This window comes from Hyperolius riggenbachi, chromosome 2, assembly GCF_040937935.1.
Source record: "Hyperolius riggenbachi isolate aHypRig1 chromosome 2, aHypRig1.pri, whole genome shotgun sequence".
NCBI classification, from domain to species: domain Eukaryota; kingdom Metazoa; phylum Chordata; class Amphibia; order Anura; family Hyperoliidae; genus Hyperolius; species Hyperolius riggenbachi.
The window spans coordinates 37,651,927-37,674,124 of record NC_090647.1 but is presented as its reverse complement, the minus strand read 5'-3'; the positions used below and the strand labels follow the sequence as shown (position 1 = coordinate 37,674,124).

Below are 22,198 nucleotides of genomic sequence, written 5' to 3'. Positions count from 1 at the left end.
GCAGAGTGTAGTTTTCAAATGTTATTAAAAAAAAGTGTATAACTAAAAATAAAAATATGAAACTCTTTTCTTTGCTACTCATGTTCTATTCATTATCCGTACAACACATGCAAATTATTATATCATATTTTTTTTTGCTTCAGTGTCACTTTAAGGGCTTGATTCACTAAACTGTGATAACTCATTTTACTGGCACACTAGCGTTTTTTGCGAGCGTTTTTGTGCGTAATCGCGAATTTCCACATGCAATCGTTCGTGGTTGCGCGCGAAAATTCCCGATTGCTCACGGAAATGCGAAAACGCTAGTGTGGCCGTGATATGAGTTATCACGGTTTAGTGTATCAAGCCCTAAGGGCCCTTTTCCACTAGAGCGTTTGCGATTGCTGAATCGCAAATTCGCAAATCGCTAGCGATTTTAAAATCGCTACGGTTTTCTAAATAACATAGGAATCGCGGTAGGTAATTTCCACTACCGCAATTTGTTTTTTACTAAATCACGATCACGCCACAGGAACGATTTTTGCCACGATTTTGCTATGCGGTGCATAGCATAGCAAAATCGCGATCTCAAACCCTGGGAAATCGCTGGGAAATTTAGGACTTTTGCTGAATCGCAATCACTAGCGTTTAGCACGAACGCTAGCGATTGCTAGTGGAAAAGGGCCCTAAGTGTACAACAAAAATATTGATCGCGCAGCAGAAAACATTCCACAGCGTGTTTATTTTCTAGATCCTATTCTGCAATTTTTTTTAGCGTTACAAACACTTTTCAGACTGTCAGGGAGCTAAAAAGAAAAAAACCCTCTCATTGTCCCGCCGATGATGTTATTGGTGAGTTTCTCTCTCTTAGTCTCAATAGATACAAAAGCAGCGCCGCTGAATGGGAGGAATTCAGCGCTGGATTAAGCATTAAATGGAGCGATATGGGCGATCAAGTTTTCACAATGCCTGCCAGCCGCGTCATTGTGCGCCGGCCTTACAGGCGAATGTCACGGTTTTGAAAACACAGCGGCTACACAATCGGGCATCACTCATGCAGCTAATTATTAGAGCGTATTGGCGGTAAAAAAAAAAAAAAAAAAAACTTTTCCGTACTCACTTTTAATTCTCATTTACTTGTTAAACAGATCTGCCGTAGTATGGGCTGCCTTTGCACGTCCTCGGAAAAGGAATTTGTTGAAGAATGTGTGGTTGTTCTTAGACAAACCCCCGCAATACACAGATTTCTTTCTTTTCTTTTTATTTTTAATGAAAGGCTACTAATGGTATTTACCGTGCGATCGCCATTTAAGCACGTTTAATACCTTGTTTCAATGGCAACGATTAATTAAGTTGACAGGCAAAAGGTACGTGAAGATGTCGGTACACGTTTGGCTGAGGCCACGGCCGCCAGAAAAGGCTTGGCGAGTAGTTTGTGGTTAATCAGCGGCCCTTCCCCCCCGAGCCTGGCATGTAAAGGATGCGACAGATGAAAATGTCAGATTAAGTTGGTATTTGAAGTATGAAGCGCGGCCAGGTGTAGCGTGCGTAGAGTCACACCTGTTGCGCCTCTCTTGGAACGCAGTGTTCGGAGGTTCAGTTTCACATCTGGATTGGTGCCCGAGTGGGATATTAGGAGAGCATGATGTCTCCATCAATATTCCACTTGTTACAGGAAAGTGCGAAGCTGGGCCTATCGTAAGGCATATGTAGGGTGGCAAGTTCTGTATGTGCAGTTTGTACTTTTGTTATGTAGTTTGTACTGTTTGTACTTTTGTTATGTACATGTTTTCATACAAAGTTTGTATGTTCTCCCCGTGTCTGGGTGGGTTTCCTCCGGGCACTCCAGTTTCCTCCCACACCCCAAAGACATACAGATAAGTTAATTGGCTTCCCCCTAAAATTGGGCCTAGACTACGATACATGCACTACATGATACATACATAGACATATGACTATGGTAGGGATTCGATTGTGAGCCGCTCTGAGGGATTAGTGACAAAACAATATACGCTGTACATCGCTGCGGAAGATGTCAGTGCTATAATAATAACTCAAGATATAGATGAATGAGTGTAAACCAAATATAGTTCTGTCTCCTCCATCCTTATGATTTCCTAACCTGTTCCATTCCATGCTGAATCCTAACTTCCCCCATGTCCTGTTCCTAACCTTAAAGAGGAACTGTCGCAAAAATCTTAAGCTTTAAAACGCATACAAATATGTTCATTTCTTCCTGAGTAAAATGAGCTATAAATTATTTTTCTCCTATGTTGCTGTCACTTACAGTAAGTATTAGAAATCTGACATTACCGACAGATTTTGGGCTAGTCCATCTCTCCATAGGGGATTCTCAGCATGGCCTTTATTCTTTATAAAGGCACTCCCTGATAAAGATTTATATAAAGTTGCTGGCCAGCCTCCCTGCTCGCTGTACACTTTTTTTGGCAGTTGGACAGAGCAACTGACATTCACTCAGGCCTGGTGCACACCAGAGGAGTTTTGAGTTTTTAAATCTGCTGCTAATGTTATCCTATGTGTCTGTGCACACTGGAGCAATGAGGTTTTGTAAAAAAAAATCATAGCATTACATTGGGAATCTGATCGGACATGATGGAAAAAATCAGAGTTTCAGACCACTTTAAGACTAACAAGGATGGTGAAGTATTTAACAGTTCAAATCCTGCTCTGCTTGGGCCTACCTGTAGATTGCCACTTTTATGGCCACTACAGAATCCGTTTCAGTGTGCCTAGGGTTGGTAGCTCCTTCAAAATTCTAATACAGAACCCCATAATTTGCAGTTAAAGTGAACCAGAGACGAAGCACCCTCATGTATTTTACCATATAGATCAGTGGGAACATTAGAGAAAACACCTACCCTGTTCTCTGTTTCATCCTTCACTGCTCAGCCTGCTTGTTATCAGTCCTGATAAAATCCCCGACTGAGCATTCAGTCTGGCTTTGCTCAGGAATCATTATAGCCGAGTCTGTCTTCTCTGATGTCTTTTCAAGCCCAAGCCTGCCCCCTTCTGGCTCTGCTCCAATGACTCAGCTATAATGATTCCTGAGCAAAGCCAGACTGAATGCTCAGTCGGGGATTTTATCAAGGGTGATAAAAAGCAGGCTGAGCAGTGAAGAATGAAACAGAGAGCAGGGTAGGTGTTTTCTTAAAGAGAACCTAAAGTCACCCAAAAAAAAAAATGAGATGAACATTAAAGTGAACCTAAAGTCACCCAAAAAAAATGATGAACTCACCTGGGGCTTCCCTCAGCCCTCTGCAGACGATCGGTGCCCTCGCAGCCCCTCTCCGATGGCCCAGGACCTGCCGGCGAACACTTACGGTTTGGCCGTCACCGGCCGACAGACATGGGAACGCGAGTGATCGGAAGTGTTCGCCGGCGGGTCTTGGGCCATCGGAGCGGGGCTGCGAGGGCACCGATCGTCTGCAGGGGGCTGAGGGAAGCCCCAGGTGAGTTCATCTCATTTTTTTTGGGTGACTTTAGGTTCACTTTAATGTTCCCAGTGATATATATGGTAAAATACATGAGGGTGCTTCGTCTCTGGTTCACTTTAACTCTCTGAGGTAGTTGAAAGGATACCAGAGGTGACATGTGACATGATGAGATAGACATGGGTATGTACAGTGCCAAGCACACAAATAACTAGGCTGTGTTCCTTTTTTTCTTTCTCTGCCTGAAAGAGTTAAATATGAGGTATGTAAGTGGCTGTCTCAGTCCTGACTCAGACAGGAAGTGACTGCAGTGTGACCCTCACTGATAAGAAATTTCAACTATAAAACACTTTCCAAGCAGAAAATGGCTTCTGAGAGCAGGAAAGAGATAAAAAGGGCCAATAGTTCATACATTTTAGCTCTGGCATAATTCAATGAATGTGTCACTGAGCAAAAACAATAAAACAGTTAAAACGTAAGTAGAATTAAACATAAAACTGTGGAATATCTAAAAAAAAGGTCATTTTTAGGAGAAGGAAGATAGATACAATCGTTTATTTTATTAGGTTTTTTTGCCTGTTTCGTGTCCTTGAATGATTTCAGTGGAGGCCTGAAGCCTGTGGGCCGAGATGGCCACCACCAGAAGACGCCCATATCATTAGGACGTGCATCTGCTGCTAGTGATCCGTAAGAAGATAATTGCAGCCAAGCACTTGTGGAAAGAAGTGAAAGTGCCCTCAGTAGAGCGGTCTTCCATTAGAGGATGTCCCGTGGTTTAGCCCCGATGCACTTTGTGGCCATCAGACCTCTATCTGGCGCAGCTGAGAGACAGAACATTGAGCCGCGTCACTCCAGTCTCTGTCTTCATTAGCTGTCCATTCATTTTCGCCGCAAATGATGAATCGCAGAGAGTGTTCCGCTCTTCCTTCTCGGAATGAGGAATATCTTTAACAGATCCTCTTTCAAAACACTGTGGGCTCTTGAAACCAGAAGCCTTGAATGCTGGTCAGGGATGAGGGGGGGCTCTTCAGTCATCGGCAATGATCTGTTGAAGGACTGCCATCCATGCGAGAGTGCGGCCTTTGTTCCGGCGTCACCCGATAGCCCGCACCTTCACGTGTGAGTAAAGAGGTGAGATTGGACGGGGGAAGTGGCTGTTTTTCTCCTGGTGACAAGTACCTTGGCGTCTGTAGTCGTCCCCATTGATCTGATATGCCTGGGTGCTGCTGTCAGGTGGGGTTCAGAGGTCTGTGAAACCTAAAGCTGAATACTTAAGGCCTGGTGCACACCAAAAACCACTAGCAGATCCGCAAAACGCTAGCGGTTTTGGAAGCGTTTTTTCTTATTATTACGAAACGTTTCAGCTAGCGTTTTGCGGTTTTGTGTAGCGTTTTTTGTGTAGCAGAGTTCATATATTGTTACAGTAAAGCTGTTACTGAACAGCTACTGTAACAAAAACGCCTAGAAAACCGCTCTGATCCAGCACTTTACCAAGCGTTTTGCGTTTTTCCTATACTTTACATTGAGGCAGAAACGCTTCCAAAATCCGAAAAATGCTGCAGCCCGGGAGTATGCGCTTGCAAAACGCCTACCGCTCTGGTGTGCACCAGCCCATTGAAATACATTACCCAAGCGTTTCCACATCCGCAATCGGTTCTAAAAACGCTACCAAAACCGCTTTGTGTCAGTGCTGCTCAACAGGATTCCGGATATCCGAGTAGACCCGGATATCTGAACTTTTTAGGCCTATCCGACCAGATCCGGATACTTGGGCCAAAATCCGGATACCTATCTTGACAGCCAACCCGGATATCCGCGGATTTCTCCCAGATATCCAGATTACTAGTTAAATGGCAGACAGACAGATCTCTCTCTCTCTCTCTCTCTCTCTCTCTCTCTCTCTCTCTCTCTCTCTCTCTCTCTCTCTCTCTCTCTCTCTCTCTCTCTCTCTCTCTCTCTCATTTGTAGGATGTCAAAAGCCAGCTTACATACATTGGCCAGGAATCAAACCCAGGTCCACTGCTTTTAAGGCAGCTATGCTCACCACTGTACTACCAACAGCACTACATGCTGAAGCCAGCCTATCATGTACAATTGTGAAAGCAGTGGGACACATGGTGAAACTGCTTACAAGATTCCACGGTACACATTCAAAAAGGTCCGCACCAGTCCAGGATTCCAAATAATTGTCTTTATTTAGGACGTATCCAGTATAAAAATGCACACATGCATCAGAAGGCTAACATGTTTCGAGCTACCTCAGCTCTTAATCATAGCTATGATTAAGAGCTGAGGTAGCTCGAAACATGTTAGCCTTCTGATGCATGTGTGCATTTTTATACTGGATACGTCCTAAATAAAGACAATTATTTGGAATCCTGGACTGGTGCGGACCTTTTTGAAATGTGTACCGTGGGCTCTGCTGACCTGGTCGTGCACATCCAGTGATTGGTGGGTAGAGCGGTGTGTACACTTATTCTTACAAGATTCCATTAAAGACTTCAGAATCAGAAAGATCATGTGCCCCCCTGGATGATGCTGGTGTAACACACACAGCAAAGGACAGCAATTTGAAGTCTGGAAGATTCCAGGGCAAGGGTGGGAAGGATGAAAAGCTAGGTGGCCATGCAACCCTTTCTGCCAGGGAGGAAGGGCCCTTTCAAAATAATGAAAATACTTGCCTCATATACCCGTAGAAACGTTTTTAAAGCAATTTAAAGGCCACTTCCGGTTTTCCATCCGGATATCCGAATCCGGCGGATACTGGGGTCGGATATCCAATCCGGATTTGGATTGGAAAATTTTTGATCCAGATATCCATCCCGGATCCGAGAACTATCCGGATCCGAATTAGTCCCAGATAGTGAAAAGTGGTATCCAAGCAGCACTGCTCGGTGTGCACTAGGCCTCACGACACAGGAAGATGGATCCCAGCGACGTCCCATGATGACGATCGTTCCCCGATCCATCTTCCTGCTTGCAGGTACACGCGATGGGATACAACAGGCGTGGACGAGAGTTCAATCGATCGCTTTACGCAGGAGTCCTCTGGGATCTTAAACATTCGATCTGCTGTGATGGTTGTTGTCGCCAAATGTCGTTCACATAATTGCACATCTGTACCCACGTTGCGAGATCGTGGAAACAGTTGCTCATCACTCAAAAAATTGCAGGTTGTTGGAAAAATGTACGGAAATATCGCAAAGTGGGTATGGGCCTTAAGTTCAGTCTAAAATATTATTAGTTCTATGCTCCCCCATCCGCATACATGCAAAAAGGTTGCATGGAATTGGAGCGCCTGAAATATCAGTTCGGAGAATGTTGGTAAATTCACCAATATTCTACTATTGTGAAGTGCAAATTGTGATAGTAAAATATTGGTAAATAATATCAATATTTTACTACAGCTAAACCTAACCCTGTTCTCACACAGATGCCTCTCTCTACCAATGCCTAACCCTAGCCACACCTCTACCCCTCCTACACCTAATTTTAACCAACCACCCCTAACGTTAACTTTCCCCCCTCAATGCCTATCTTTAACCACTCCCACTGCACAGCTAACCTTAACCATTCCCCAATGCCTAACCCTCCCCACCCCCTTGTGCACGTCTAAGCTTAAAGTGAACCCGAGCTGAAAATTAAAACAAATAATTATCAAACAGATAAGATAAACAATTGTATTTATCCTCCCATAGTTTTGTTTTATATTTAGTAGTTTGAATGTTTTGTTGTATCTGCTCAGTGGCAGCCTATTAAGTGTCCCAGAGTTTAAATAGATGACCTTTTTTCTATCTCTCCCCTGCTCTCAGAAGTTGTATTCTGCCAGGAAAAAAGTTATGGCTAAAATCTGCTTATCAGTAAGGTTAAATTCCCAACAAGGTACAAGACAAAGGCTGTCACTTGCATGCCTGAAAACTAACTTTTCGGGAGCGCGATAGGATGCGCCTGCGGCCGATCCACACAAGCGCAGTTTTCCCTAGCTGAATAGATAGCACCCTTTGCAACCCCATCTCTGGTTTACTACAGTGAACATTCATTCCCCAGGGTGTAAGGACTATGGCAAGTGTATGCAGGATCTGAGGAGTAATCACTCCTATCTCAGTAACAGCTGAGCCATACTAGGCAGTTATCCCAGCGACTCTCTGTGAAGCATGTGAGGAGGTTCAGAGGAGATATTAGAAATCACCTGATTATTGATTAATTACATATATGTCATCGCAATCAGCTTGTTAAAATACTTAAAGTGGGATAAAACTCTGATGTAACAGTCAATAAAAATGTGTTTTCCTCCTTTTTATTACCCATACAATTATTATATTTATAATATTGTCTATTTACAAATTACACATTCCAAAGCTGCCATTGCATTTTATTGCATAGGTGCTGTATTTATATATTAAAATCTGTCTAGTGATCACTTTTCAGCTCTTTCTGCTTCTCAGCTCAGTACAGCTCAGTTTCGGCAGTTTGCTAATGTTTACTAAATGTATTTGACAAAGGAATGTAAACAAAAGCTAATGTTATCACCTCTTTGGATGTGGTCAGAACCTTTCCACTGGACCAAGGAGCTTTCCAAGAACAAAGTGCTGTGTTTAACTGTTTGAATGCTGTTCTGCTACAATTTTTTTTTTTTTTTTTTTTGTTTTTTTTTGTTTTGTGGTAGTAGATTTTTTGCTGTAAATAATCTTTTAGGACAAAGAGGAAATGCAGAGTTTCACACCACTTTAAAATGGCGAGATGGTTTGATATGGATTTCCTTTTTTTTCTGTTACAAATGGTGGGGATACTATTTAAGTCACATGACACTGCAAGGTGACATCTTATTATTTGTTTGCCCACTGTGTAGAGCATTATCGAAGACGCCCTCCGCCCTCGCCCTGAACCAGACGCAGCACTGCAAGCTGCTGGACGGCCTGGTCTCCTCGCAGATGCAGCTGTGCCGGAGTAACCTGGAGCTGATGCAGACCATCGTACAGGCGGCCAAAGAGGTGAAGAAAACCTGCATAAAAGCCTTCTCCGACATGAGGTGGAACTGCTCCACCATCGAGCTGGCACCAAGCTTTAACCAGGACTTAGAGAGAGGTACGCCAATTCTCCCATAATCCTCTGCTGCTCTCCTGACCTCTGACAGTGTGTTATCCTTGTATCTTCCAAAAACTGTACAAGAGAGGTGTTCGTACTGTAATGCCACTATAAAGTGACAAAGCACAGGGGGCGGGGTCATTGAGATGCTAATAGTCTGAGTTGATGCAAATTTGTATAAAGTAGCATAACATTTGCGTCAAATTTAAATTATTAACCTCTCATTGATCACCCCTAGCGAACAGACTATCTTTATTCATCTCTTTAGTTTCCTGATCCACTTTCGGTCAGTAAAGATGGCCATGTGTCTACCCATTTTGTGGCCCAATCGACCATTCGATTCGATAATTTTATCGAACTGGATGAAAATTGGTGCTACAACATGTCTGTCCCATTGATGTTTCAATCGATTTTTGGTCGAAATTGGACAAAAACATCAATCAAACATGCTGAATGCTCGAATGCTTGGGTGTAACAGCATGCGACATTGTGACAACAGAGATGTGCGATGGACCCATGGCTGCTGTCTCCAAGTATTAAATGTCATTCATCCAAACCCCCCTTCCGTGTTTTGCAAACTCTCACCTGACCGCTGGAGCACCTCCTCTGTGGTCACCCCCGTCATTGAGATTGCCTGTATCACGTGGCACCAGGCGCATGTCTGTGATGTCACACGTAGTGACGGCTGAGGACACCTGGAGTCACCCCAGAGGGGTGGTGAGAATTTACAGCACACGGGGGACATTTAACACTTGGGGGAGTGGCCAGGCAGGTGGCGCTAGGCCGATTCCTGATAGATTTTATGCTGAGCTCTATCGGAATCGTATGTAGCCTGGCAACAGTCTCTCTTTAATCGGATTCGATCAGAAAGAGATCTGTTTTATGGTCGATCTGCCCATACATCACCTGATGTACAGGCAACTTACAGGATACCCTAACTGACATGTGACATAATGACTCAGACAGGAAGTGACTACAGTGTGACCCTCACTGATAAGAAATTCCCCTTTTTACCTCTTTTTTTGCTCTCAGAAGCCATTTTCTGCTAGGAAAGTGTTTTATAGTTGGAATTTCTTATCAGTAAGGGTCACAGTGTAGTCACTTCCTGTCTGAGTCAGGACTGAGTCAGCCACTTACATACCTGATAATTAACTCTTTCAGGCAGAGAAAGAAAAAAAGGAACACAGCATAGTTATTTGTGTGCTAGGCTGTGTACATACCCATGTCTATCTCATCATGTCATATGTCAGTTCGGGTATCCTTTAACTATTGAAATGAATTGATTGAATTTCTGATTATATTCAAGTACAGGTATGTACTCCATAAGTATATAGTACTTATTGATATCCAATACTTGTCATGTGACTAAGCAAAAGACGGAGCAGCATAACGAGCGCAAAGGAAGTTGTAGCAAAACTGGTTTATGAAGTGGTCCAGGTGTCCATATCTAGGAATCTTATTGGTTGCAGATCTAGGATTCTGGTTGGTTGCAGATCGAGGTTTCTGATTGGTTGCAGATCGAGGATTCTGATTGGTTGCAGATCATGTATCCTGATTGGTTGCAGATTGAGGATTCTGATTGAGGACTCTGACAGAACTGGTTTTGGACTAGCCCATCTCCTCATGGGGGATTCTCAGGGTTTTCTTTATTTTTAAAAGCACTTAGTGAATGGCAGTTGCGCCGTCCAATTGCCCAAAAAGTGTGCAGTGAGCAGGGAGGCTGGCCAGCATCTTTGTAAAAAATGTTTTCAAAGAGTATAAATAATAAAAGCCATGCTGAGAATCCCCCATGAAGAGACGGGCTAGTCCAAAACCTGTCGGTTCTGTCAGATATCTACTACTTACTGTAAGTGACAGCAACATAGGAGAAAAGTGATTTGTAGCTCATTTTACTCTGGATGAAACGTACTTCTTTTTTCTATGTGTTTACATGTATTTTAAATTTTAAAATTTTCGCGACAGAGGTCCTTTAAACCCCTTTGTGTTTCATTGCTGTGACGATAGTTTTCACAGTTACGAATGATGCTTTGTATTAGTCACAGAGGACAGAGCACTGAATTCTGGGTAGAGTGATGTAGTATTTTCTGTGAGTTTGGCAGTATGTGGAGTGTGGCGGCCGGGAATCCTGGACATTCTCTGCCTGTCTGTAGAAGTATCTGTCAGGAGGAGGTTTTTGTCTCCCTGTCCTCATCTGTTCTGTGGAATAAAGCTTTCTGAGCAGACAATGATGGGCGTCACGTCAGAATTAGCCAGGGATCCAGAGCAGAGTGCTTTGTTATGACAACAAGCGAACGTCTCAATCCATCCTGTGAGATAGAGTGGGTGAGCCGAGGAGGGAGGCAGTCTGGGATAATGGAGAGTGATGAGAGAGGGGCCGGGAGCGCAGAGACGTGGCCTAGGTGGGTGCTGGGATTCCTGGCGGCTGCCAATGAGCTCTGAGTGTCTCCGCTAGATGGACTGGCTTCTCTGCACACAGGACTGTTCAGAATATAACTTCTTTTACAAAGAAAGGGGCCTGTATAGTGACTGGATAGTGTACTGGTTAAAGTGGATCTGAGATAAACTTTTACTCATTGCATAATTGTGCCCCTTACATATAGTTTATAAGGCATTCCTCAAGCCAAATACTTTTTTTTAATACCCTAATTCCCTATAAAACTTAACAAGCCTCACCGACAGCTCCTCCAGCGCCTAGGCATACTTAGTCCCATGTAGCAAGGTCTCATGGCAGCTCAGTCTGGAGAGGAGGAGGAGGTATTACCAGCCAGAGATGTCAGAGGCAAGGGTCGTAGAGGGGAGGAGAGAGGAGTGGAGTTTTCACAGGCTGATGGGTGGAGATGCAGATCAGCTTGCCTGTGTGTAATGATGACAAGCAGAATATGGCTGCTCTCATTGTATCACAGGAAGAAATAATCATACACTGTTAAAGCTGTTTGAAGCTAGATTTGCTGTGTAAACTTTCTAAGCCTTAGATAAGATATACAGACAAGTTACTTGTTTTAGTTAGCTTTTCATCTCGGATCCACTTTAAGGGCTCTGCCTCTTGAATCTCGGCTCATCCTGTTCAGTAAGCCAGCACCTATTCAGTGTGAAGACCTTGGGCAAGACTCCCTAACACTGCTACTGCCTATAGCGGCTTAGAGCACGTCCTAGTGGCTGCAGCTGTGGCGCTTTGAGTCTGCCAGGAGAAAAGCGTGATATAAATGTTTTGTGTCTGAAAAGCCTTCAAGGGGCCATGGCACTGACATCACACTGTGGGAGGGGTTTCACCACAATATCAGCCAAACAGACGTCCCTAATGATCTATTGGAGAAAAGGTAAAGATTTCTTGTGGTAAAGGGGGTATCCGCTACTGATTGGGAAGAAGTTCAATCCTGAGTTGAAGTTCCTTTTTGACTGTGACATGTGACATTCATTCTCTGAAAAGTGCTGTAGCTAAAGTCTTGTTCACCCGCTAGAGCAGGGGTGTCAAACTCAAATACAATGTGGACCGAAATTGAAACCTGAGACCAAGTCGTGGGCCAACCTCAGTGTCTAGTGGCCACATCCATCCCTTATACAGTTCCCTGGTGTCTAGTGGTCCTCCCTAAACTATACAGTTCCCTGGTGTCTAGTGGCCCCCTTTTCCTATACAGTTCCCTAGTGTCTAGTGGCCCCCTCCCGCCCCTTAACTATTCCCTGGTGGCTAGTGGTGTCCCCCCCCTCCTCGCACCCATAAACAGTTCCCTGGTGTCTAGTGGTTTCCCCTTTCCCTCCCCTATATGGCTCCCATGATAATCTTCACCCCCAATATAGGTTCTAGAGTAGACCAAATACAGTAGAATACAATTGGGAAACCATTTGCTGGACAAATTTGATGGCTTTTTGGGCTAGAATTGGCCTGTGGGCTGGAGTTTGATATGTATACACCAGAGGGTTCTTGGCTGAGGTGGCTGGTTGGGGCCATCTCTGCTGAGAATCTAGTGTGTGTACAGCCTCCCCTATGTGTTGCCGAGAGATCCTGGGTAGTGTATTGTCTTGGCCCAGCACATTGTTCTCTTCCTTACTCTTTCATCTGGAAGCCACTCTGTTATGCTCCTCCCCCTCCATAGCTACAGAGCGTGTTGGAAAGCTGTAGCCTCACAATTCGTCTGTACAGCGCTTGGCCCCAAACTCTTGCCCAAGTAATCGAGTCCTAATCCCGGAGGGCATCATTTTTCATGCATGTGTATGAACCTTAAAGTGTATCTGTGGCGATTATTACAGATAAAAAATAATTACCTACGAAAAAGGCAGCTTCTAGATTAAGAGCTTTTCGAATATATGTTATATGGCCACGCCCCTCTTCATGTATAAACGTGGCTGCACTGTGCGGCTACTGAGCAGGCAAGGCCTTGCTTGCACGGCAGCAGCACAGAGGATCCAGAGGTTTCTTTCTTCTTAGGTACTGTAAGTAACACACACACATACACACACAGGAGTATGGATACAGCAGGCTGGGGGAGGGTATTATGCCACACAACAGAAATCTATAGAAAGGGGAGGGGCAACCAGCAGTCTGCTAGACTCTTATATAGCAGACGTACAACCTGCTGTAGAAAAACTGGTCACTGGTTAAAAATCTTTTTTTTTTGGGGGGGGGGGGGGGGGGGCAGCAGTAACTAAACTAGGTGCTATAGGAGACACCAACAAATAAAACAAATCAAATATTAAAATGGAAACTTACCTCCAAAAATGGGTCTAGCAAAAAGAAAACTACCTGGCAATTCTGACTGGCCAAGTTTTTATGATCTTTCCGTCGGACCTTCTCTAGACAGGAATTTGAAAGCCCAATTTTGGGAATTATTTTTTTTATGGAATCCTCCCTCCCCAGAGCCAAAGTGGTGCTGATCTACTCTGAGGACAATTCAGGTCACATGGTAACATTCTGTAAAGTGTAACCTTGGTTCACTCTCTCGTTATCAGATGGTATATTTAGCCGTGGGGCGGGTTTTGGACTGTCGGTGGCTGGCCTGAATTTAATAGGTCTTTATGTTGACCTTGGACATCTTTATGCCCATTAGTCAGATCACCTCCAAAGATCTTTTTATTCCCAAATTAAACAAGGTTGGTTTTGTAAGCTGTGATGTGAGTTGCAGCATTCCCGGGTACATACAGACCATAACAGACCTCTGGATGAACTCTCGCCCCTTCCCAGCATGCACTGCAGCTATTGTACGCCTACAAAGCCACGCTCTCTCATTCTAACCGCGCTTTAACAGAACTAAGCGGAGGGCACAGCCTGTGCCTTGGGAATGGAGGGATGGGGGTGGCCAAGGGTCAGAGGTCAGAACCAAAAAAGTAAGATAAAACAGGGCAAAGACAATCGATCAAGAAAGGTTAAAAAAGAACTCTGTGCTGATGGTTAAAGGATACCTAAACTGAGAGGGATGTGGAGGCTGCAAAATGTATTTCCTTTTAATCAATACCAGTTGCCTGGCAGTCTTGCTGATACTCTGCCTCTAAAACATTTAGCCACAACCCCTGAACAAGCATGGGGATCAGAGGTTTATGAATGAAGTCCGACTCAGGCTCAGTGCACACCAACAACCTCTAGCAGATCCGCAAAACGCTGGAGGTTTTTAAAACAGATTTCAGAGCAATTCTAGGCATGTTTAGATACGTTTTTTAAACATGCCTTGCGTTTTTTTGCAGCGTTTTTGTGTAGCAGATTTCATATATTGTTACAGTAATGCTGTTACTGAACAGCTTCTGTAACAAAAACGCCTGGAAAACTGCTCTGATCTAGTGTTTTTCAGAGCGGTTTTCCACTTTCCTATACTTTAACATTGAGGCAGAAACGCCTCAGAAATCTAAAAAATGCTGCAGCCCCGAGTTTGCGTTTCTGGAAAAAATGAGCCGCTCTGGTGTGCACCATCCCGTTCACTTTCATTAGCCAAGCAGTTTTCCCCCTGCAAGCGTTTTAGAAAACACTCCAGAACCGCTCGGGTGTGCACCAGCCCTCAATCTAGTTGGACTTAAGTTGCAAGCTGCATGCTTGTTTCAAGTGTGTGATACAGATACTACTGCAACCAAATAGATCAGCAGGACTGCCGGGAAACTGGTATGGTTTAATAGGAAATAAATATGGCATCCTCCATATTACTCTCAGCTCAGGTGTCCTTTAAAGCAGGGCTTTTCAACCTGTGGTACGCGTACCACCAGTGGTACTTTGCTGTTGGCCAGGTGGTACACACCAGGTTTGTCTGCCACTTGTCATCATCCCATCTTGCCTCCACAAAGTTAAGCTCCCCTCCCCTCCCCTGCGGCATACTTCAGACCTCAGATCAGTGGTGAAGAGACAGCCAGGCAAACGGTGCACAGTGACAGTGATAGTCGGGTTACTGCTGATCAGAGGTCTGAACTATTCTGCAGGGCAGCACAGCGAGGACCTCGGGGGCTATAGAAACTTCCCCCTTCCTCCACAGTAGAGGGGATCCAGCAAAAAGACGCCCAAAGATCTCCTTGTCAGCACACCCGCATACGCCGTAGCAGCTCTCCGCTTTGATTTTGGTGGAAACAGATGAGCCTGATCGGGTCCGCTCTACTGCGCAGGCCAACGGGTGGTACTTCTAAATTTTCAGGTGATAAAAGTGGTACAATTAGTGAAAAGATTGAAAAGCCCTGCTTTAAAGCTGAAGGTGGTTTGGAAATGAGCAGCTAGTGAGATCAACTGGCCGCATGCTTGTTCCAGGTGGGACATCACAGCTGCATGCTTGTTCTAGGTGGGACATCACAGCTGCATGCTTGTTCCAGGTTTGACTCCACTGGCCGCATGCTTGTTCCAGGTGTGACTGCACTAGCTGCATGCTTGTTCCAGGTGTGACTCCACTGGCTGCATGCTTGTTCCAGGCGTGACTCCACTGGCTGCATGCTTGTTCCAGGTGTGACTCCCCTGGCTGCATGCTTGTTCCAGGTGTGACTCCACTGGCTGCATGCTTGTTCCAGGCGTGACTCCACTGGCTGCATGCTTGTTCCAGGTGTGACTCCCCTGGCTGCATGCTTGTTCCAGGTGTGACTCCACTGGCTGCATGCTTGTTCCAGGTGTGGCACCACAGCTGCATGCTTGTTCCAGGTGTGGCACCACAGCTCCATTCTTGTTCCAGGTGTGACTGCTGGCTGCATGCTTGTTCCAGGTGTGACACCACAGCTGCATGCTTGTTCCAGGTGTGACTCCACAGCTGCATGCTTGTTCCAGGTGTGACTCCACTGGCCGCATGCTTTTTCCATGTGTGACTCTGCTGCCTGCATGCATGTTCCAGGTGTGGCACCACAGCTGCATTCTTGTTGCAGGTGTGACTGCTGGCTGCATGCTTGTTCCAGGTGTGACACCACAGCTGCATGCTTGTTCCAGGTGTGACTCCACTGGCTGCATGCTTGTTCCAGGTGTGACTCCACTGGCTGCATGCTTGTTCCAGGTGTGACATCACAGCTGCATGCTTGTTCCAGGTGTGACACCACAGCTGCATGCTTGTTCCAGGCGTGACTCCACTGACTGCATGCTTGTTCCATGTGTGACACCACAGCTGCATGCTTGTTCCAGGTGTGACACCACAGCTGCATGCTTGTTCCAGGTGAGACACCACAGCTGCATGCTTGTTCCAGGTGTGACTCCGCTGGCTGCATGCTTGTTCCAGGTGTGACTGCTGGCTGCATGCTTGTTCCAGGTGTGACTTTGCTGGCTGCATGCTTGTTCCAGGTGTGATTTTTCTAGTTGCATGCTTGTTCTGGGTGTGACTCTTCTAGCTGCATGCTTGTTCCATGTGTGACACCACAGCTGCATGCTTGTTCCAGGTGTGACTCCGCTGGCTGCATGCTTGTTCCAGGTGTGACTTTGCTGGCTGCATGCTTGTTCCATGTGTGACACCTCAGCTGCATGCTTGTTCCATGTGTGACACCTCAGCTGCATGCTTGTTACAAGTGTGACATCACAGCTGCATGCATGTTCCAGGTGTGGCTCCGCTGGCTGCATGCTTGTTCCAGGTGTAACTCCACTGGCTGCATGCTTGTTCCAGGTGTGACTGCACTAACTGCATGCTTGTTCCTAGTGTGACTCCACTGGCTGCATGCTTGTTTCAGGTGTGACACCACAGCTGCATGCTTGTTCCAGGAGTTACTCTGCTGGCCGCATGCCAGGTGTAATGCCACTGGCTGCATGCTTGTACCAGGTGTGACACCACAGCTGCATGCTTGTTCCAGGAGTTACTCTGCTGGCCGCATGCTTGTTCCATGTGTGACTCCGCTGGCTGCATGCTTGTTCCAGGAGTTACTCTGCTGGCCGCATGCCAGGTGTAATGCCACTGGCTGTATGCTTTTGCCAAGTGTGACATCACAGCTGCATGCTTGTACCAGGTGAGACATCACAGCTGCATGCTTGTTCCAGGTGTGACTCCACTGGCTGCATGCTTGTTCCAAGTGTGACATCATAGCTGCATGCTTGTTCCAGGTGTGACTCTGCTGGCTGCATGCTTGGTTAGAATGAGGCATACAGTAGCGGTATAGATTAGTGTTAGGCACACAGTAAATGTTAGTGTTAGGTATACAGCAGAGGTGAGGATAAGGGTCCAGGTTAGAGGTTTACCCTGTAAGTGTGATGCCCAAAACCAGCGGAATTTTGTGGTATCCAGATGTAACGTTACATTGTCCTCTGACCAGGCCCATCTTCTCTGCCCTTTTGCCTCTTGTTATTGCTATTGGTTACTGAGATAGTTATTTAGTTCCTCTGTAGTATCCGCCAATATAAATCAATAATAATAAGTGACTGTAGTAAAATGCTTGAGATGCTTGTTGCTATGTGATGTATATCTGGCCCCTAATAAAGGAAGGCCTCCGGCAGATCACTGCAGTACCTGGACCCCATATTCTTCTTCTTTGCTTTGGCAATATCTGTATATATTTGGTCATGCCAATAAAGCTACGGTAATTTGAATTGATCTGAATACTGGTGGTTTAGTCAGATTTCCAGCTACCTCTCCACTCAGAGCCCCCCTCTTACCATCTGCACAGAGTGTACAGAGGCCTCCTATGTATCTGTATATTCCTCAGCGCTGGACACAGGCCGGGAAAGTGCTGGAGGTCACGTCGTAGAGAGCAGCCTCCAGCAGGGACAAATGTCTTTAGCATGTGAGGGAGGGAGCCCTGCAGAGAGATGTGACATGGACCCCAGGTGGGGGCCGGTGAAAGCCTCAGAAGATGAGCCAGCATGAAGCCCCCTTTGGCTGGCACTCACATTACCCTCCCAGCGTGATGCGGGGACAGCGCTCTGTAGATGAGAGAAGTGGCACAGTGACAGGGCATGCCAGGGATTCCGGAGCTGGGAAAAAAGGGCGCATGCCGCTAGTGGACAAAAAGGGCGCCGCCATTCACTCCCATAATAAATAGCGTTTAATGGGCGCCGGGTAGGAAAAAAGGGCGCCGGAGCTAAATAAAGTTTATAAACGGCGCCAGGAGCTAAATAAAGTTTACAAACGGCGCCCGGAGCTGTTTAATGATTTATAACTGAACTTGTGGTGATTTACGTTTATAAAATGCACCCGTGCCGAATAACGTTTATGAAAATACTAAACATATTTATCTTATTTAAATAATTAAAACATTATTTAAAGTTTTATCCCTTACTGTTTGTAAAACATTATTATTCACAAAATAAAGAGATCAGTACGTAACGTAAATTGCAAAATATTTTTTTAATCCACAATTAGTAAAACATAATTATCCACATAATAAAGGGGGGTCTTAGGTTTAGGCACCAACAGGGGGGTCTTAGGTTTAGGCACCAACAGGGGGGTCTTAGGTTTAGGCATTAACAGGGGGGTCTTAGGTTTAGGCACCAACAGGGGGGTCTTAGGTTTAGGCATTAACAGGGGGGTCTTAGGTTTAGGCATTAACAGGGGGGTCTTAGGTTTAGGCACCAAGAGGGGGGTCTAGGGGTTAGGGGTAGGTACAGGGAGGGTTACTTAGGCACCAACAGGGGGGTCTTAGGTTTAGGCACCAACAGGGGGGTCTTAGGTTTAGGCACCAACAGGGGGGTCTTAGGTTTAGGCACCAACAGGGGGGTCTTAGGTTTAGGCACCAACAGGGGGGTCTTAGGTTTAGGCACCAACAGGGGGGTCTTAGGTTTAGGCACCAACAGGGGGGTCTTAGGTTTAGGCACCAACAGGGGGGTCTAGGGGTTAGGGGTAGGTACAGGGAGGGTTACTTAGGCACCAACAGGGGGGGTCTTAGGTTTAGGCACCAACAGGGGGGTCTTAGGTTTAGGCACCAACAGGGGAGTCTAGGGGTTAGGGATAGGTACAGGTAGGGTTCTGTGTAAGAGTAGGCTTAGGTATAGTTTTAGTAAAATTTTAGTAATAATTACTAATGTATTACAACACTTATTACGAACGTAGTTATATTTATATCATCTTTATAAACAATATTTTCAGATTTTATTATAAGAACAAACCATAAATGACTGTTATTCACAATAATATACAATTATAACAATTAAACATATATTATTGGTTTTTTTATAAACGTAATTATAAGTTTAACTTTTGAAACAGGGAAGATTAACGTTTTCACAATTTCCGATTTCATAAACATTATTTAATGATTTATAATTTTGTTAAACATTATTTGTAAACGAAATATAGCACACTATATTTATAAACCCTATTAATGATTAATTATTATTTAGAGTTTACACCCCGCGCCCTTTTTGTCCAGGCGCCCTTTTTGTACGTACGCAGGGATTCCTCCCTGCCACTCTCCTGCTGTTTACAACTGGGATATACGAGTCCTGTCTACTGAATACTGACTGTATATATTACTGCGGCAGCGTCAGAGCCTTCGCAGACCTCCCCCCCCCCCCTCCCTAGCTGGCATGTCTGACCCTGATCTCAGCGCCAGGCCGAAATAACATCACGCTGGCTGCCCGCAGGCTACAGGAGAGATAACCTTTATTTCAGTCTTCCAAAAGCCTTAGGTCCCTTTTATGATTGAAGAGGAACTGTGGTGAAAATCTTAACATTTAATACCCATACAAACAAGAAGTTAATTTCTTCCAGAGTAAAATGAGCCATAAATTACTTTTCTCCTATGTTGCTGTCACTCACAGTAAGTAGTAGAAATCTGATGTTACCGACAAATTTTGGGCTAGTCCATCTCTCCATAGGGGATTCTCAGTATGGCTTTTATTCTTTATAAAGACATTCCCTGAAAAGGATTTATACAATGATGCTGGCCAGCTTCCCTGCTCGCTACACACTATTTTGGCAGTTGGACGGAGCAACTGCCATTCACTAACTGCTTTTAAAAATAAAGAAAACTCTGAGAACCCCCCTATCAGAAGATGGGCTAGTCCAAAACCTGTCGGTAATGTCAGATTTCCACTACTTACTGTTAGTGACAGCAACATAGGAGAAAAGTGATTTATGGTTCATTTTACTTTGGAAGAAACGTACTTCTTATTTGTTATGTATTCCTGTATTTAAAATGTAAAGATTTTCGCAACAGAGGTCCTAGGACCACTATTGCAAAACATTTTAAAAATATGTAAACACATACAAATAAGCTGCCAGGCTACAGGGGGCAGGGAGAAGCCCCAGGTATAAAAAGGCTCTTGACCCGGTCTCAGGTTTACTTAAAGGACCACTATCATGAAAATCGTAACATTTTAAATGTATGTAAGCAAAAAACAAATAAGTACATTTCTTCCAGAGTAAAATGGGCCATAAATTACTTTTCTCCTATGTTGCTGTCACAGTAGGTAGCAGAAATCTGACAGAAGCGACAGGTTTTGAACTAGTGCATCTCTTCATGGGGGATTCTCAGCAAGGCTTATGTTTATAAAGACATTCCCTGAAAAGGATGCTGGCCAGCCTCCCTGCTCGCTGCACACTTTGTTGGCAGTTGGACGGAGCAACTGGCATTCACTAAGTGCTTTTGAGAATAAAGAAAACCCTGAGAATCCCCCATGAGGAGATGAGCTAGTCCAAAACCTGTCACTTCTGTCAGATTTGTTACTCCAGAAGAAACATACTTCTCATTTGTTTTTGTTCACATTTTGTTTATTTTTAAAGTTTTACGATTTTTGTGATAGTGGTCCTTTAAATTAAACCTGAGACACGGGGTCAATAGAAATGACCCGAACCTCCGATTTTAAGTTAAAACGTTCGCAAACATGCAAACTTTCGCAAACCGCAATAGAGTTCAATGGGGAAGCGAACTTTGAAAACTAGAAACATTTATGCTGGCCACAAAAGTGATGGAAAACATGTTTCAAGGGGTCTAACACCTGGAGGGGGGCATGGCGGAGTGGGATAGACGCCAAAAGTCCCGGGGAAAAATCTGGATTGGGCACAAAGCAGCGTTTTAAGGGCAGAAATCACATTGAATGCTAAATTGCAGGCCTAACGTGCTTTAATCTTGCATGTGTATACATCAATCAGGGAGTGTAATTAGAGTACTGCTTCACACTGACACACCAAACTCACTGTGTAACGCACCGCAAACAGCTGTTTGCGTAGTGACGGTCGTGCTGGACTGGTGCGCACCATGGCGAGAGTGCAGGCCGTGCCGGTTTTCAAGCCCATATGGTCGCCGGGCTGTGGTAGCTCAATGATAGAACAATGACTGTCCAGCTGATCGAATGTGGTCTGTCCACAATGAAGCAACGACCTTATTATTTTGTGTGTGCATGTCCCCCCCCCACCCCCGAGACACTCATATAGCCGGCAGTCATTGCTTCATTGTGATACGCAAGCCCCTTTACCGCGGCAAGGTAACGATCACGAAGGGGAATTGACACATGTACATGCCTTTTGATTTGTTGTTGCAGCTGCAGTGCAGCCAGAAATATTAGACAGGCATGTACACGCACCAGAAAAATTATTATAGTGGCTGCTGCTCGCAGCAGCCTTAAAAATTCAGGAATCCACCTGGAGTTCTGGACCCTGTTGGTGGTGGCGTAGAAGGCAGTCAAGCGGCCTGCGGGCAGAGATACTGTGTGGGGAGCGACTTAGTCTTGGGGCTGGCAGTCACACGGCGTGCAGGCAGAGATGCTGTGTGTGGGGACTGACTTAGTCTTCGGGCAGGCCTGACCGTGCTTTGCAGACCAGGCATCCGTGGTCAGATGGACCCTTGACCCAATGCTGTGTGCCAGAGATGTCACCACTTGCCTTTCAACATCACGGTACAGTTTAGGTATCGCCTTTTTTGAGAAATAATTGCGGCCTGGTATCTTCCACTGCGGTGTGTGGCTTTGCTTTTGTGTGCTGCTTTTCCTCAGGTGGTCATCCCATTGCAGTTTGTGCTTTGTAATCATGTGCCTTCGTAAGGTAGTTGTCCCTATGCGGGTCTTGGTCTTTCCACGGCTCAATTTTTGGTGGCAGAGAGTACAGATGGCATTGCTCTCATCTGAGGCAGACACACAAAAAAATGTCCACACCGCTGAGCCATGGGGTGATGGCACTTTGGTAGTGGCGGCCGACTGAGTGTTAAGTGGGGTGCCAGAATCAGAACAGGAGGAGAAAGATATGTACCGCTTCTGTGGGGAAGCTGAGAAAGATGAGGTGTTCTGTGATAAATAGTCAACTACGTCCTGACAATATTGGGGGTTGATGGCACGTGCCTTCTTCTGAACATTGCACTTTGGTTGAGGGCCACACAAAATCACCACAGCG

General features: G+C 45.3%; 1 protein-coding gene across 3 annotated transcripts in view; it reads left to right on the top strand.

Moving 5' to 3' along the window:
- WNT11 (Wnt family member 11) overlaps positions 1-22,198 on the top strand; it is a 136,097-nt gene that overhangs the window by 71,456 nt on the left and 42,443 nt on the right. For all 3 annotated transcript variants that reach the window (XM_068266650.1, XM_068266651.1, XM_068266652.1), the window contains exon 3: positions 8,281-8,516. In XM_068266650.1, coding sequence (XP_068122751.1) covers positions 8,281-8,516 — 236 coding nt within the window. The remainder of the gene's footprint in view (positions 1-8,280; positions 8,517-22,198) is intronic.